This window comes from Schistocerca piceifrons, chromosome 4 (genome assembly GCF_021461385.2).
Source record: "Schistocerca piceifrons isolate TAMUIC-IGC-003096 chromosome 4, iqSchPice1.1, whole genome shotgun sequence".
In the NCBI taxonomy this organism is placed as follows: domain Eukaryota; kingdom Metazoa; phylum Arthropoda; class Insecta; order Orthoptera; family Acrididae; genus Schistocerca; species Schistocerca piceifrons.
Genome location: NC_060141.1, coordinates 18,554,924 through 18,573,071, shown reverse-complemented (window position 1 = coordinate 18,573,071; position 18,148 = coordinate 18,554,924). Strand labels below are relative to the sequence as shown.

The following is an 18,148-nucleotide window of genomic DNA, read 5'->3' as shown; positions in this document are numbered from 1 at the left end:
TACTATCTCATGTTTTTACCGTCTGCTGCTTCGGTGGCTCAGCCGTTGCATCACCTGTTGCATAAAAACGTGCCTTTTCACTGGTTCGCATCATGCAATGCGGCTTTCCAGAAATTGAAGACTATACTAAAACAGGGCCCGTGCCTTGCTACTTATCAACCTGGCCAACATCTCGTTCTTGCCATGGACGCCTCTCAATATTGGATTGGTGCAGTCCTTGCACACCATTTTTCTGACGGTTCTGAGCAACCCATTGCTTATGCCTCCAAAACGCTCACGGATGCCCAACAAAAGTATTCTCAAATTGAAAAAGGAGCTTTGGCCATTATTTATGCTCTTCCTAAGTTTGGTGTTTTTCTCTATGGATCCAAATTTCATCTTGTTACGGATCACAAACCACTTGTTTCCTTGTTTCATCCCTCAACGTCATTTCCCGACAAGGCTGCACTCTTCCAGCATTGGGCTCTTTACTTGTCTCTTTTCAATTATGAGATTCATTTCCGGCTGACGGCTCAACATGCGAATGCTGATGCACTGTTTCGCCTTCCCACGGATCCTGATCTGGCATTCAATAGGGACGAACTTTTATGTTTCCACCTGGATGTTGCCAAGCAGCGGGTTGTGGACAGGTTGCCCATCACTGGGGACCGGCTGGCAGTTGCTACGCGTTCTGATATTACCCTCTCCTGGGTTTCACACTGTATTCAGAAGGGTTGGCCAGATCATCTGTCTGCTAAGACTTCTGATCTGTTGCGGAACTACTACGTTTTGCGCTACCGCCTCACGGCTAGGGATGGTGTTATCTTCCTTTCCACCGACAATGCTTCGCCCCGTGTTGTGGCACCTGCGTCTTTGCGTGCATCGGTCTTGCGCCTCCTTCACCAAGGGCACTGGGGTGTCTCTCGCACAAAATCTCTGGCCTGCCATCATGTGTACTGGCCCAGCATCGACTCTTGAAATCACACACACGGTCGCTGCCTGCGGCCCTTGTGCGTCACAGGCCGCTGCCCCGAAGTCATCTTTGTCACCGTGGCCTTCGCCTGAGAAGCCCTGGGAGGGTATTCATGCTGACATTGCGGGACCTTTTTTAGGTACTTATTGGCTACTCGTAATTGACGCCTACTCTAACTTTCCTTTCATTGTCCGTTGCATGTCGCCTACCACCGTGGCAACCACAAATGCTCTAGCTCGCGTTTTCTCTTTGGAAGGCCTACCCTCTACTCTTGTCACTGATAATGGTCCGCAATTTGCCTCTTCCGAATTTGCGGATTTTTGTGCCCATCACAGCGTCATGCATGTCACGGCCCCTCCGTTCCATCCACAGTCCAACAGTGCGGCTGAACTACTGGTCCACACAATTAAGGTTCAGATGAGGAAACTCCTAACTTCTTCTGCAGCTGATGATGCGCGTCTCCAATTTCTGGCTTCTTACCATTTCACCCCTATGGGCAACCACAGCCCAGCTGAGCTCTTACATGGCTACACAGGCCCACATGCTACTTCATCTTCTGCGGCCTTCCACCTCACGGCCGCAGGTGCCTTAGCTTGGCCACTTTACCGCCAGCAACCTTGTATGGGTACGGGGATATGGCAGGTGGCCAAAATGGAGTCCTGGCCTCATCTTATGGCACCGTGGCCGATGCCTGTATGAAATCCAGTTGGACACGGGTGTTGCAGTGCGTCATTCGGACCAGCTTCGGCCTCGTGTGCCAGCATCGCCTGTTCCGACTGCCGTTACACCACCTTCGGCTCTACCTGACACTCGGGATCTTGGCATCTCTCATTACTCACAATGCAGCCCTCTCACCATCATCTCAGTAACAGCACTAGAACGGACACCACCGGGAGACATGCCCATGCAGGAACCGGATGACCATCACTTGTCAGAGCAACTCTACTCGTCTCCTTCTTCTACGGACGCCAACACATCGCCCCTGTCTCCTGTTATAACAACCGGACTTGCTGCAACGGGCAGATTGGTGCATGGGGCCCCAGCAGACTCAACCCCTATGTCTCCTGTCAACTCGACCCGTTATCATCGGGGACACTTCCGTCCGTACGGGAAGCCTCCCCCTCAAGACTTTAGTTTTGTGACAGGCATTAATGATAATCAAAAGATTAAGTTTGTTAAACAATTTCTTGAAGCCAAAGCTCTATCACGGGTAAATTTTAATTTTAACTCAGTGGGAAGTCTAAGTGTTTTTTTTAAAAAAAATTATAGTTTTGAACAGTTTTTATGATATGTTGACAGACTGGATAGTGCAGTAGAAAGAAGTATGTACCATAATAACAGGAATGATAGAAATCACAATGTGAGTTGTGACATTTGCCTGCTTTATTTCTTCATTGATTGTCCTCGGTTCAACATACTGCATTGTTACACTGGCAGAAAAATGAGGTTTGTAATTTTGACACTGATTACTGTAAAAAATGTAGCCAACAGATGCACAGTTGTGTTTCACAGTTGTTTACTTTCACTGTTCACAACCACCCAATAGTACATAGTTATATATGGCCAGTGTTTAACTTTCGGTAAGCCTCATTAATTGACTGCAGGCAAACATCCACATACTACTACAGTAGTTTACTGTTGTACATCTACGAGCAGTAAAACACCAACAACACATTTTTACACTCTTTCATATGAATTTAACAGACACTGTCATTGTTTCAACACATGGCCTATTGATGTACCACTTATTTCATGGATACATTGTTGTTGGACTAACCAATACAGGTTCCTCATCTGAAACCCAGCCATGGACTGACTGTCCCATGACCAAAAATTGGGCCCTTATATATCTTCACAATAATAGGTGCTGAAACTACACATTGCTCAATGTTTAATTTACAGAAATTACAATTAAAACTTAACTCGTTCAATGAACTGAATACATCAAAATCGCCCTTCTTTTTAACAGTTTCTACTATGCAAGGGCTAAGCCGTATTATTTGTTTCAATCATGAAATTAACATATATAGTTATTCAAACAATAATTTTGACAAAACTGTTAATTACTTTGGAATTAATTAAGGGCTGTTTTCAAATAGAGACAAAAGATACTTCTAAGATTACCTGTATTTGATCCTCCAAATTTTTATTTTTAGTATGGAATTTATATTTGTTTATAATTCAACAATAGATTTAAGTTACAAAACAGTTACTGATTTCACCTCTTAACAAAAGTATTAACTAGGAATGTTCAAAATAAATTAGAAGATCAATTACATACATAAAACTTAGCACAAAACTAGACCTGGTGTTACATTCTTTAAAACTGAGGGACAATCTTTCTCTTTTATGAAAATGCAGACTATACTCACATATGTTAATGCCAATTAGTTAAAACCGAAAAAATGAATTTAAGAAGGCAGATGGCAAAACAAGAAGGGAAGTAAAAATATCCCTGCTTGCTGCACCATATCACCCAATCATTGGACTGACCGCAAAGATATTGCAAATAGCTAACTGGACAATTCAACAACCACAAGTGACCCCAGAAATTGGGCTTAACAGTCCACACTACTGGCCATTATAATTGCTACACCACTAAGATGACATGCTAGAGATGCGAAATTTAACCAACAGGAAGAAGATGCTGTGATATGCAAATGATTAGCTTTTCAGAGCATTCACACAAGGTTGGCGCCGGTGTCGACACCTACAACATGCTGACATGAGGAAAGTTTCCGACCAATTTCTCATACACAAACAGCGTTTGACTGGCGCTGCCTAGTGAAATGCTGTTGTGGTGCCATGTGTAAGGAGGAGAAATGCGTACCATCATGTTTCCGACTTTGATAAAGGTCGGATTGTAGCCTATCATGATTGAGGTTTATTGTATCGCGACATTACTGCTCGCGTTGGGTCGAGATCCAATGACTGTGTAGCAGAATATGGAATAGGTGGGTTCAGGAGGGTAATACGGAATGCCGTGCTGGATCCCAACTGCCTCTTATCACTAGCAGTTGAGATGACAGGCATCTTATCCGCATGGCTGTCATGGATCATGCAGCCATGAATTGATCCCAGAGTCAACAGATGGGGATGTTTTCAAGACAACAACCATCTGCACCAACAGTTCGACGACGTTCGCAGCAGCATGGACTATCAGCTTGGAGACCATGGCTTCAGTTACCCTTGACGCTGCATCACAGACAGGAGCACCTGCGATGGTGTACTGAATGACAAACCTGGGTGTACGAAAGGCAAAACGTCATTTTTTCGGATGAATCCATGTTCGGTTTATAGCATCTTGATGGTCGCATCCGTGTTTGGCGACATCGAGGTGAACACACATTGGAAGCATGTAGTCGTCATCGCCATACTGGCGTATGACCCGGAGTGATGGTATGGGGTGCCATTGGTTACACATCTCGGTCACCTCTTGTTCGCATTGACAGCACTTTGAATAATGGACATTACATTTCAGATGTGTTACGACCTGTGGCTCTACCATTCATTCGATCCCTGTGAAACCCTACATTTCAGAAGGATAATGCACGACCGCATGTTGCAGTTCCTTTATGGGCCTTCCTGGATACAGAAAATGTTGGACTGCTGCCCTGGCCAGCACATTCTTCAGATCTCTCACCAATTGAAAACGTCTAGTCAATAGAGACCGAGCAACTGGCTCATCACAATACGCCAGTCATTACTCATGATGAACTGTGATATCGTGTTGAAGCTGCATGGGCGGCTGTACCCGTACACGCCATCCAAGCTCTGTTTGACTCAATGCCCAGGTGTATCAAGGCCAGAGATGGTTGTTCTGGGTACTGATCTCTCAGGATCTATGCACCCAAATTGCGTGAAAATGTAATCACATGTCAGTTATAGTATAATATATTTGTCGAATGAATACCCATTTATCATCTGCATTTCTTCTTGGTGTAGCAATTTTAATGGTCAGTAGTGTACACACAAAAATATATTACATAAGAAACCTTACCAAAACGACAGTCATATGTTTTTCAAATTTCTACTTCTATGAACTGGTTATATGAAAATTTCCATTCAAAATATTTATACACATTGTATTGCACAAAACACCTACAAGTTATACTTCTAATAAAAATTAGGCATCTTCGTTATAAGTGATGTACTTTTTGGGTAAACAAGGATTACATTCTATGATACATATCAATTTATATGAGATCTGTCTTGCTTAAAAAGTTATACTCTCATGGGTTGCAAAAACTCAAATTACACTCCGCATTGCTGTTCACTGTTTTTAGACAGAAAATTTCACTTGCTCAATGTTCAGTATTTTTCACAAGCACTTTCACTCTTTTAATGAGCTTTTACACATTTTCTCACCAAGTTGTTCACGCCTTCAACAGGTCCAAGTGGCAGTTAGTAAGGATATGCACTGCTTTCAGTCCCTACAGTATGTGAAAAAATTAGACCATATACTATACTGTAGTACATTTACTTTTACTTCTAACTTAAGTCTAAAAACATTGTTTAACACTAATGGCAAATGGTAGTCGTTACATCATAAATAAATACATTGCATAGTTCTCATAACATTACAATAATCAGCACTAAATTTGACTATAGTACGAAAGGTGTGGCCTAGAAAAAATTTTAAAATCAAGTTCACATTACACTACAAAACATTACTCTAAGTCATAACTGTCTGAAACTGGTTAAAGTACTGTTTAAAGATTTGGGTCTCTTTTCCATTTGCAAAACAGCAAAAACTCAAGATGTGCAGTAGCATAGATTTACTAATCATCACATTATAAAAAAAAAGAATAGAGTCACCATTACATAACTTAACCAATATTCAAATCAAAATTAAGGCGGTAGAAGTTCTACTAAATCATTGTCCCACGGCGCCGGTAGGTCAGTGTAATAGTGCAACTCTCTCAAAAAAAGCAAATTGTTTAGCAGTGTAGTGTGCAAGAAATGTAAAAAACGTGTTATAAAAGGAATTCTGTGTGTAAAGTGTCGCTTCCGGCTACATGAAAAGTGTGCAAAAGTGAACCTAAAATTCATAAATGATGATTTCTTGTGGGGTTGCCAGGACTGCGGAAATGTTTAAGTGACGAAAAGGCTGATCTCCAAAGTGAAGTGACTGCAAAAGAAACTGTTATTCAAGTGCTACAGAAAGAAACTGAGTCCCTCAATGACGACTTGTTAGCGTTAGCCTACAAAACGAAAACAGCGAACTTAAGCGCCAAAAATACTGTGTCTGTGGGGCCTACATCACCAGAAACGATGAAAATTTGCGGATGCAGAGTGATACAAACCTTTTTCAGAAAACCGTAATGAGGCGTCCTGTGAAGCAATAAAACCACAATCACTATTAACGCATAGAAATGAATATGTGGATCTTACTCATTAAGAAAACTGCAACTCAAACAAATCCCAAAAAATGTTTGATGCAAACAAGGAAGTATGCCATTTGCGGAGGGATACAAATACGCGCTCCCTGCAAGACGAGCGTTTCATGTCACAATTGCAGACTCAGTAGGCATAAATACAACATATAAATGGACAAGTGGAAAATTCGAGAACAAAAGACGTCATAGTATTAGAAGTGTAGCTGAAAATGAATTTCTCATAATTGGCGATTCCATGTTCAAAAATGTCGTAGTGCCAACCTGTGAAGTTGAAATCCACCCAGGAATTAGGTACCATCAGCTCAGTAACAATTTCAAAAATATTACAATCTCAAGAGCAAATATCGAAACAGAAGCGAACAAAAAATAAAAAAGCCGTTTTCATCTATGTTGAAACAAATTCCCTCTGAGGATACAGCGAAGAAGAAATTATTAACGAATCAAAAAATATAATCCGATCAGCCAGAAAAATTAACCCTGCTTGCAGGGTAGTAATCAGCGGAATCATAAACAGGAGGTCGGTGAGTGACAGTTATATCAGTCAATCAATTGCAGAATTAATGAGTGTTGTGACAGACTAGGTGCAATATTGATAAACTCAAATAAGTTTTTAGGCAAGGAATGTCTAGACAAGGATGGATGGCATCTAAACAGACTAGGATCAATGGCCTTCATCAAAATGTTTATGAATGTTTGTAAAATAATTAAAACTAAGGAAAACTAATATTTACTGGAGGGGATGCAAAAGAAAAATGCCTGTTAGCTGAAAAGAAATCTGCTAACGAGTGTCTACGAAATTTACGCTTAATACCATTAAAACAAGCAAAAGTTCTTATTTGATGGACTGGAATATAAATGGCTTAAGTTCTAAATCTTCCAGCAGCCTAAGCTACAAACTCAATGAGTTTCAAATTCTTCTCTCAGAATGTGAAAACATAACAATTATTTGTTTAAATAAACACTGGCTTAGCTCTAATGCAATAAATATTTTAAATAAAACTGAAAACTTCAGTGTTGCAAACAGCTACTGCAGGGAGAAAAAATCTCACGGAGGTTGCTGCACACTCCTGGACTCATCTATAAGCTATGAAGTGAAAACAGATTTTAATTATTTAAATGAAGACTGCATATTCGAAAGTTGTTGCGTAAAGCTTTAAGACCTTAATATGTTGGTCATTTCAATTTATAGAATTCCAGAAAGAGCTTCAGTCACGCCATTCCTCTCTAAATTCCAGTGCTTGCTAGATAAACTAAGGAAAGGAAAGAAAAAAGTTGTAATACCAGCAGATTTTAATATAAACACTGCAAATGACAAAAAATCAACAACATTTATTGATTCAATAAAAAAGTCTGGTTTTAAACTAAATTTTTTAGAGTTCACCAGAGAAAATATTCACTCAGCAACATGCATTGACAACATTGTAACAAATTACTATGGACTACTTTGATAATGTACATAAATTCTGTCTAGACTTAGGACTTTCTGATCACTCAGCCTTATTTCTCTAAGTGCCAAAAGCTGATAAACATAATATAAGAAAAACGTATATCAAAAGAAGTTTCAGTAAAACAAATATTGAAACATTCTATGAGAAACTAAGTAAAGTTATATGGTGTTTTGGGGATGGTGAATCAACAAATGATAACTTTATTACATTCTTAAACAGTTGTCTTGAAGTATTTAATGAAGCTTTCCCACTAAGATCATATTGCAACAAAACATCAATTAAGATAGGATGGATCACATGAGGAATAAAAATATAGAGTGAGGGGAAAAGGAAGCAACATAATCAACTGAAGTAAAACAAAGATCCTGATTTTGTAAGATATGTTACAAACTAATAAAACTATTTTTTAAAAAAAGTTATGAAAGCTTCAAAGCAAATGGCAAATAACAGATACATTCTAGGGCAGAAAAATAAAACAAGGGCAGTGTGGTCTGTAGTTAAGTCTGAATTAGGTGTCTGAAATCATAAAAAAGACATTTTAGAAATCAAACTTAGGGAAAAATCGGTTGTGCGTCCAGCTCAAATATCTGACTGCTTCAATGAGTACTTCATAAATGTAGCAAAATCTGATTTAGAAGTAGCAAATTATGAGCAGAAAGTAAATGGTTTTGGGTTAAACGGCAATACCAGGGAATGTCTCAAAAAATTCAACACAGTCTCAGCAAAATTTGTTGAAAACGTCATACCCTCCTTAAAAGACAAAAACTCTGCTGGCTGGGATGGGATACCCACAAAAATAACTTAAAAAGTTTGCAACATAATTGCTCATCCTCTCTCTCCCATAATAAACAAATCCTTTGAAGAAGATTATTTCCCTGATCTCTTGAAATATATGGAAGTAAAACCATTGTTTAAAAAAGGTTCAAAATATGTTATGTGAAATTATCGCCCCATCTCTATACTCCCTGTCATATCAAAAATATTTGAAAAAATTGCTGATTTGCAGATACAAAGCTTCATCACACAAAATAATATCATTTCATATAACCAATTTGGCTTCCAACAAGGCAAAAACACAGTAGATGCGATAAATGAGTTATCGAAAAAATTAATTCATCACTAGATAGGAAAGCTAAGGTCACAGGAATATTCTGTGATCTTACAAAAGCATTCAACTCTATAAACCATGCCCTGCTGCTTTTCAAACTCAGCAGGTATGGAATAAGGGATGTTGCTTGGAAATGGTTTGTATCATATCGCTTGGAGAGGAAACAAAGGGTAGTAATCACATCAAATGGAGCAGGTCACTTCTCCGAGCGGAAAACTGTGTCACAAGGTGTTCCTCAAGGCTCAAACCTTGGACCCATTTTATTCCTGTACTATGTAAATGACTTGCCCCTCAATATAAATACTCATTTAACTTTTTTTGCAGATGATATTTTTGCCCTAACTGAAAATGAAAATTCTGACAATATACCACAGAGTGTCATGACTACATTAAGTGTAACCTGGAAACATGGTTCAGTCAAAATGGCTTAAGGCTAAACACTTCAAAAACCCACATGATGAGTTTTAAAACCAAACATTCAAAAACTGAAGAAATCTGTATCACTCACAACAATCAAAAAATGGAAGAACTTGACACAGTCAGGTTCCTGGGAATAAACTTGGACACAACTTTGAGTTGGAATTCTCATATAGAATATCTAGCAAATAAATTAACAGCCATTCATCTGCAATGGAAATTTTAGCCTGTGCCACTGATATGGCCACCAGGAAAATAGCATATTATAGCTACTTCGAATCAGTCATTCGATATGGAATAATTTTTTGGGGAAACTCAGGAAATGTTACACAAATTTTAAAGTTGCAAAAAAGAATCATTTACAACATGCGCTCTGCACAGCCGAGAGTATCGTGTCGAACATTATTTAAAGACCTAAAAATATTAACTGTCCCCTCTTTATACATCTTTGAGGTGGTTCTTTTCCTGCGCAGCACAGCTGATTTATTCAAAAAATCATTTTGAACACTCGTATGACACAAGTCATAAACAGAACTTCATGCTCACCTCTCATTGCTTAAAAATGAGTGCTCAAACTCCTCAGTACATAGCCATGAAGATTCACAACACTATAAAAGGGTGTGACATAATGAATATCAAGATAAATATTTTAAAAAGCAAGTTACATGTTTTTCTAATTGAATGATGCTACTACTCTGTGGAATATTTCATGAAGGACAAAGTATTACATTGAGCTGGATCCCTAAAACGGAATAGAAATTTATGATAGAGTAGATGTAAATACTGTAAGTTTGACAAATTGCAAGCAAGTAAACGCTCCACAAAGTGTTATTGTAAGTGTGAAAAAATTTTAAATAAGCAAATTCTAACCTTGACATGTATCCTGTACACGAGACATATGTTCTGAAATTTTGTACGTTATGAGATGAATAAAACACATTAGATTACACATTACACTTCTGTACTCAACTCTGAGCACCACTCTCATTCAACCAGAAAATTAAACCCTCAGAAAATTCTGCCAAATAGTTTACCTGTCAGGATATTCACATCAGTCTACACCACAGCTATCAGTTGATTGGCAAAATTACTGTTCATCATTCCAGTATTACCACCTCAACCTCATAATTCTTCAGAACACAAATAGAAAGTTTTTCAGATAACTTAAAGATCCAATAATGCAGCATTATATGACTTCTAGCTCACTAAAACATTACCCTCTGCTAAACTCTCATTCCCAGCTGCAGTGTGCGACCGAACCGCCGAATCTTTCCATCAGTAAATGGGGTATGTTCTCAACTGACTCGGTTGTTTTAACCCCCTCCGCTGACGGAATGACCCGCTTCCTAATTCCGTATGTATTGTGGCGGCAGCACCGTCCAACGCACGAAGGGCTGAACTACGGCACTGCCGACACAAGTAGGGGCAGCTGTACCGTTATGCGGAATTTCGGCAACGGTGCGTCGCACACCGGACCGCACGGGAACAAAGCTGCCACTAGTGCGAGCTAGTCGACGCGACGCGACACACGTCTCCCCAGTTCTTCCGCCGCGGACCACGTGCGTCGAGTCAACGTGACTCCGCCGTAAATGCGTACGCGCGGTCGTGAACGCAGTCGCCGTTAAATTGTCTTTCGTTTCTTCGCGGACGTTACGGCGCCTCCGGTCGCGCCAAGAGCAGAACATTCTGTGACGCGGCCTTTTGTCTCGCTCGGTCCACGCGGTCGCGCCACGGCTCGTCACTGGAGTGTACACCCTCCGGGATCGGTGACCGAGCCGTGCCGCCAGTGCAACGCGCCTATGTAGACGGACATTAGCGAAGTATATTATTTGTCATTTATTGTAACGGCAGGAAAAATAAATGTGTCCTGTCCAGAAACCGCTTTAGTCATTTATTGCCACAAAGCCTCTCCCATGAGCACAGTGCGTGGGCGCGGTGATAAATGCCGGTTCACTGCACATGATCGACTGTAAGCGGAGATACAACACGTTCCCGCTTCACTGGTGACCCCGACGTGATCTGAGGCTAAAAAAACACGTGGTGACAAACGTTCGTCGGTACAAGAGACGTGGAACCGCGAGTAGGCTTGCGCGCATACGCCCGCGCCGAACAGTGCTCCGTAGTAATTTTTTTTTTTAACTTACTTTTTTTTATTGTTTTTGTGTGCGTATATTTTGATCGCGGACTGCTTAGTGTTATTTTTTTTTCTTTTCGTGTGTTTCCCTTGTGTTATTTTCACTGTGTACTTTCCTCTTGTACGAGGATTCGACTCTGAACTAAGATGGCGACACTAGAGGAGTTGCAAAAGACCGTCGAGGAACTGCTCGCACGCAACACGAGGCTAGAGAGTGAGCTACAGGCACGTACTACACGCGCGGACGCCGTCGCTAACTTGGCCGACAGGGTGCACGACGCGCTGACAACGGCGCCTAGCACCGCGGCTGCGGCAGCTTACGACTCCGTCCCCCCACCACCGTGGCGGCCAGCGCCTCCCGCACCCGCATCGGATGCCGACCTGCACCAGCTAGTGCAAAACTTGACCACACAGGTGGCAGCTCTCTCGACGCAAGTCGACCGGTTGGCGCGCTCGCAGCAAGAGGGCAGCACGCGCCGCCGCGGCAGCAGACCGGGCGACAGGCGGCGTGGCTCGCGCAGCCGGCAACGCAGCAACAGCCGCTCCAACGGTACCCCGCCGACGTCACAGCACGCACAAAGCGGCTACTGCTGGTACCACGCCCGCTTCGGCAACGAAGCAACCAGGTGCCGCGCTCCTTGCTCGCACCCAAACGCCAGCTGCGACCGGACCTAGGCGCGCCCGGCTGCAATATGATATCGAAGCGTCTGTTTGTTGCGGAACGGGGGGCAGGCGTGAGGTACCTCGTCGACACGGGTTCGGACCTCTCGATCTTCCCCCGTTCTATGTTACGAGACCGCAGGCGGGCCGAGGCACTCTGCCTTACAGCGGCGAACAACTCCACGATTAAAACTTACGGCACACACAGCCGCAATATAGATCTGGGCCTACGGCGCACGTTCTCATGGACTTTTACCGTGGCCGACGTCAATGAGCCGATCCTGGGCGCAGACTTTCTCGGCCACTACGGGCTACTAGCCGACATCGCAAACGGCCAGCTCATCGACGCCACGACTAAGTTAAAGATAGCGGGACAGCGCCGGCAGGCTGCATACTACAGCGTTAAACCCGTGAAGTGCCCCGGACCGTACGCTGACATTCTGGAACAATTCCCCGACCTCACCCGCCCAGCCGGTGCACCGAGAGACATCAAACATTCGACGGTGCACCACATAATAACCACACCCGGACCCCCCACATCGTGTCGCCCACGTCGACTCGCGCCGGACAGACTCGCAGCAGCAAAGGCAGAGTTCGAGGCCATGCTGCGGCAAGGCATCGTGCGACCATCGAGCAGCCCATGGTCATCGGCGTTGCATTTAGTGCCCAAGAAAGACAATTCGTGGCGCCCGTGTGGGGACTATCGCGCCCTTAATTCGCGAACGGTGCCGGACCGATACCCAGTCCCACACCTTCAAGACTTCAGCTACGCCTTGGCGGGCTGCGCGGTGTTCAGCAAGATTGACTGCGCAAAGGCGTACACCCAAATTCCGGTGGCGCCCGAAGACATCGAAAAAACAGCCATCGTAACGCCCTTTGGGCTTTTCGAAAGCCTGTTTATGACTTTCGGTCTTCGGAATGCTGCCCAGACTTGGCAGCGGTTCCTGGACGGCGTCTTGCGAGGCTTGCCATTTTGCTTCGCGTACCTCGACGACATCTTGGTGTATTCCAAGTCGCCCGAACTCCACCGCCGCCACTTAACGACCATCTTTCAGCGCCTGAGTGAAGCCGACATCGTCATTAACCCCGCTAAATGCGAGTTCGGCGTGACGGAAATTGAGTTCCTCGGCCATTTAATTACGCCCACCGGATCGACACCGCTACCGGAGAAAGTTAAGGCAATACAGAACATGCCGCGTCCGCAGACGCACAAAGAATTACGACGCTACCTCGGCATGTTGAACTTTTATCGTCGACACCTGCCCAACGCCGCAGCGGTGCAAGAGCCGCTGACTAAGGCGTTACAAGGTCCTATCTCTAAAGGGAAGACCCTCGTGAATTGGACAGACGCAATGGAGCAGAGCTTCACGGACTCAAAAAGGAATCTCGTGGAAGCGACGCTGCTCGCGCACCCGGTACATGACGCGGACTTAGCTGTAGTCGTGGACGCCAGCCAGGCCGCCATCGGCGCGGCGTTACAACAGCGCGTCGGCGGGAGTTGGCAGCCTCTCGGTTTTTTCTCCAAAAAGCTTTCCGATTCGCAACGTGCTTGGAGCGCTTATGACCGAGAGTTGCTTGCGGTGTACGCGGCGGTGAAATACTTCCGACCGTCCATAGAAGCCCGACAGTTCATCATTTTCACCGATCACAAACCCATTACCCACGCGTTCGAGAACAACCACACTAAGTGTTCACCGCGCCAACTCCAGCAGTTAGAGTACGTGTCGCAATTCACGACTGACATTCGACACATTTCGGGGATAGACAATATCGTCGCCGATTGTTTGTCCCGAGCGTGTGCCGTTATTTCACCCCCTGTGAACTTTGAGGACGTGGCCCAAGTACAGGAGAGTGACGAAGAACTACACCGATTCCGTCACGACACTTCCAGCGGCCTGCAACTGGAGCTGGTGCCTGTCCCCGGCTCCGCACGGAAGATTTGGTGTGACACCTCAACCGGCACGCACCGACCGTTTCTCCCGGAGAAATTCCGACGCAGTGCCTTCGACCGTGTCCACGGACTGTCACACCCCGGCACCAACACCACTGCGACGCTCGTGGCTGCGCGTTTCGTCTGGCCCGGGCTTCGGAAGGACTGCCGCGAATGGGCGCGCACTTGCACGTCATGTCAGCGCGCCAAAGTCGGGAGGCACACCCACGCACCCGTGGGCACCTTCCCGGACGCGACACGCCGATTTGCGCACGTCCACGTGGACCTCGTCGGCCCGCTTCCTCTCTCACAAGGCAAGCGGTACCTCCTAACAATGGTGGACCGCTTCACTCGCTGGCCGGAAGCAACGCCCGTCGCGGACGTCACAGCCGAGACCGTCGCCACCGCATTCGTCGACACCTGGGTGGCACGCTTCGGATGTCCCAGTCACGTGACAACTGATCGCGGCCGCCAGTTTGACTGCGCGTTGTTCACGCACGTCGCCAGACTGTGTGGCACCCAGTTACACAGGACAACCAGCTACCATCCGGCGTCGAATGGCATGGTCGAACGGTTCCACAGGACTCTCAAAGCCGCTCTAACCTGCCACGACACCTCATGGCCAGAGGCGCTCCCACTGGTGCTGCTCGGCCTGCGAGTCACGCCGAAGGAGGAGATCGGCGCGTCACCTGCCGACCTCGTTTACGGGCAATCTCTGACAATCCCGGGCGATTTTGTCGAAGATGCAAGTCTCCCACGCGACGCCGTGGCACCCACTCTGGCGGAACGTCTGCGCAGTCACATGGCCGGCCTCCGAGCGCACGCACCGACGCGGCACGGCACCGGGAAGATATTCGTCCACGCCGACCTGCAGCGCTGCACGCACGTCATGTTGCGTACCGACGCAGTACGGCCACCTCTCCGACCGCCCTACAGTGGGCCGCACCGCGTGATCGCCCGAGGAGACAAAACGCTGGTCCTCGAGTGCAACGGAAAGCCGTCGACAGTGTCAGTCGACCGCGTCAAACCAGCCTACGTCTTGCCCGCTCCATCAGCCACGCATTTCTTCGACCCGGCAGAAGATCTGTTCACGGACGACACTTCCTCTGCCAGCGGTCAGACGGAACCCGCACCCGGAGCCGCCGGTGACGCACAGCTGCAGCCTGCTGTCATCGCGCCGCCACGTGCGCCTCCCTCCACCACGCCCAGGCAGCTGGTACGGCCGCCCGGACCGCGCCCACCACAGGCGCACCGGTCGCCCCCACCACAGCCGCCAGCGGACTACGTCACGCGCGCCGGCCGCCGCGTCCGATTCAAACGGCCGTGCTGCGTCGCCAGCGCGCCACGACACCCAAACCGGCAATCACGCGTCTGAGCCGCCGAACGCCGTCAGAATTCGGCGCCCACGAGCCGCCGTCCGCTGTAGAGACCCGACCTCCAGCTGCAAGTGCCTTCGGCCGGTAACTCCAGTCGAGCGTTCGTCACAGCTCCTGGACCCGCGTTCGCGTCTTTTGCCTCCGCCGCGTCGGGCGTTGAGGCCGGATCGGCACCCGCGCCTGCTTACCTCATTCGCTTCTCCGTCGAGCTCCGGACATCGCGCACCACACCGCCCGGCTTGTCCGTAGTAGCTCCCGGACCCGCGTTCGAGTTCCGACGGTACCGCACTCGCGCAAGCGCCTTCCTGACGTCGCCACCAATGACCTGCAACGCGCGCCTTCACGCGCATCGCTACGGACAGTCGCAGCCAGTGCCTGCTGCCGCTGTCACTAGCCGCCAGCGCGAGGACACGCCCACCGCACGCTCGCCGGTCCGGCGCGCTGACGTCACGGGCCGCCGCCCTTCCGACGCCGACCGACCCCCGCCAAAGCTGCCGCACTGCCATCACGCAGTGCACGAACTTTAAACACACGCGAACGATCGCCGCGTTTTCGCAGCTACGGAGCTCCGCTCTCCAAGGGGGGATCTGTGTGGCGGCAGCACCGTCCAACGCACGAAGGGCTGAACTACGGCACTGCCGACACAAGTAGGGGCAGCTGTACCGTTATGCGGAATTTCGGCAACGGTGCGTCGCACACCGGACCGCACGGGAACAAAGCTGCCACTAGTGCGAGCTAGTCGACGCGACGCGACACACGTCTCCCCAGTTCTTCCGCCGCGGACCACGTGCGTCGAGTCAACGTGACTCCGCCGTAAATGCGTACGCGCGGTCGTGAACGCAGTCGCCGTTAAATTGTCTTTCGTTTCTTCGCGGACGTTACGGCGCCTCCGGTCGCGCCAAGAGCAGAACATTCTGTGACGCGGCCTTTTGTCTCGCTCGGTCCACGCGGTCGCGCCACGGCTCGTCACTGGAGTGTACACCCTCCGGGATCGGTGACCGAGCCGTGCCGCCAGTGCAACGCGCCTATGTAGACGGACATTAGCGAAGTATATTATTTGTCATTTATTGTAACGGCAGGAAAAATAAATGTGTCCTGTCCAGAAACCGCTTTAGTCATTTATTGCCACAAAGCCTCTCCCATGAGCACAGTGCGTGGGCGCGGTGATAAATGCCGGTTCACTGCACATGATCGACTGTAAGCGGAGATACAACACGTTCCCGCTTCAGTATAAAGCCAATACGGACTTGTAGCTGTCACGCCTTTGCGCTTACTGCTACGTATTTTAACTGTAAATAGCTCAGTCCTAATGGTAAGAGGTAGTAGTGAATTCACGTTGTTAATCTTTGAATACAGCACAGCTGCCACACGCTCAGCTCACTTTTACTCCACTCCTACCCTCGCCATTGCACCACATTAACTAGGTGCTACATGGACCTTGCTAAATTCACTTGCATATAAATTTTTGACCGTTACTCGCCAGTATTTACCTAATGATTAGTACACTCCTAACCAGACTATTTCCCAAAGAGCTGTGATGATTGAACGGGTTCGATCCACGGCCTACAGTGCCCTACAGTTCACATGGTAACACTGCTTACCTGACCCACTTAACTTGGTAGTGAGCTTATGTATCCAATCACCACTGCTAGCAGCAGTAGATAATCCTATCAGCACGACGAGAGCAGCAGACTTACCGTCGAATCCTCCTGAAAATACAAATAACTACGGTCGCCAGCTCTGAAGGAGCAAAAGAATAAATCAATTTTTTGGCTTGAGTTGAATTTAAACTTAATTTTGAATATTACTATTTCCGATCATTCTAGGTGATTCTACAAAGCAAATACTCTCTCAATTTCTGTGAGTTGGCTTGGTAATTACTACCAAGACAATTTATGCAACTTAGGTTAACAAAATTCTATCCTTCACTTATTTAATGATTTTGGATATTACTCTTTGGACAATTGATATAGAATTAGTTAAGTGACTTTACTTGAAAAGTTACTCAGAAAAATTTAAGTAACTATAAATAGGCGACTCATTCTGGTGTGACCATTGCTCTTTTCAACATTCTTATACGCTAAAGTATTCTACAACCAAAAGAATTGTAAATGAAAGAGACGATGGTGGCCTCAGTCTGATTTCACTATACTATGTTTGAGGTTACTACACTTTACAATGAACAACATGCATCGTAATTTTACTCATTACTATATTCTGTCCTCTGCACTTGCATAAAAGAAAACTGGTATACAAAGTTCGACTTAACAATTGCAAGCAGTCTTGCCTTGGGTAGACGTGTCGGTGCTGGTGGTGAGATGCATGTGGCTAACGCAGCTCTTCACGCCTCATGCCCTTAATGGCGGCTGAAACTACGAGCTGTAGCACTCGTATAAGCTACTGTACGTCCGCCATAAAATCTGGGCGCAGGAACTCTTACAATCAGCCCCAGTGGCATAGAGACGGCTTCGACAACCATTCGTCGCGTTCTACTCCACAAACGGCGCCGATATTCGCCTCTTCGCTGTTGCACAATCACTTTTGCGTGAGCACAGTTACGCACATCCGATCACGTCAACACTCCCCAGGCCATTCCATTGTTCAGTACCTGTGTCTCCAGCTACCTCTAGCTACGCTCGTATCACCAAGAGTGGGGGCGTTCCCCTACCACATTTCACCGAAATCATTTAGTATTTAAGAATATTTATATTTATTACCCTGGAG

The 18,148-nt window shown here is 46.3% G+C and overlaps 1 protein-coding gene across 1 annotated transcript; it reads left to right on the top strand.

Moving 5' to 3' along the window:
* Positions 1 to 14,382: 14,382 nt before the first annotated feature.
* LOC124795554 lies at positions 14,383 to 15,423 on the top strand. The gene has a single exon (XM_047259627.1). The coding sequence runs from the start codon at positions 14,383 to 14,385 to the stop codon at positions 15,421 to 15,423; it is 1,041 nt and encodes a 346-aa protein (XP_047115583.1).
* The last annotated feature ends 2,725 nt before the right edge of the window (positions 15,424 to 18,148 follow it).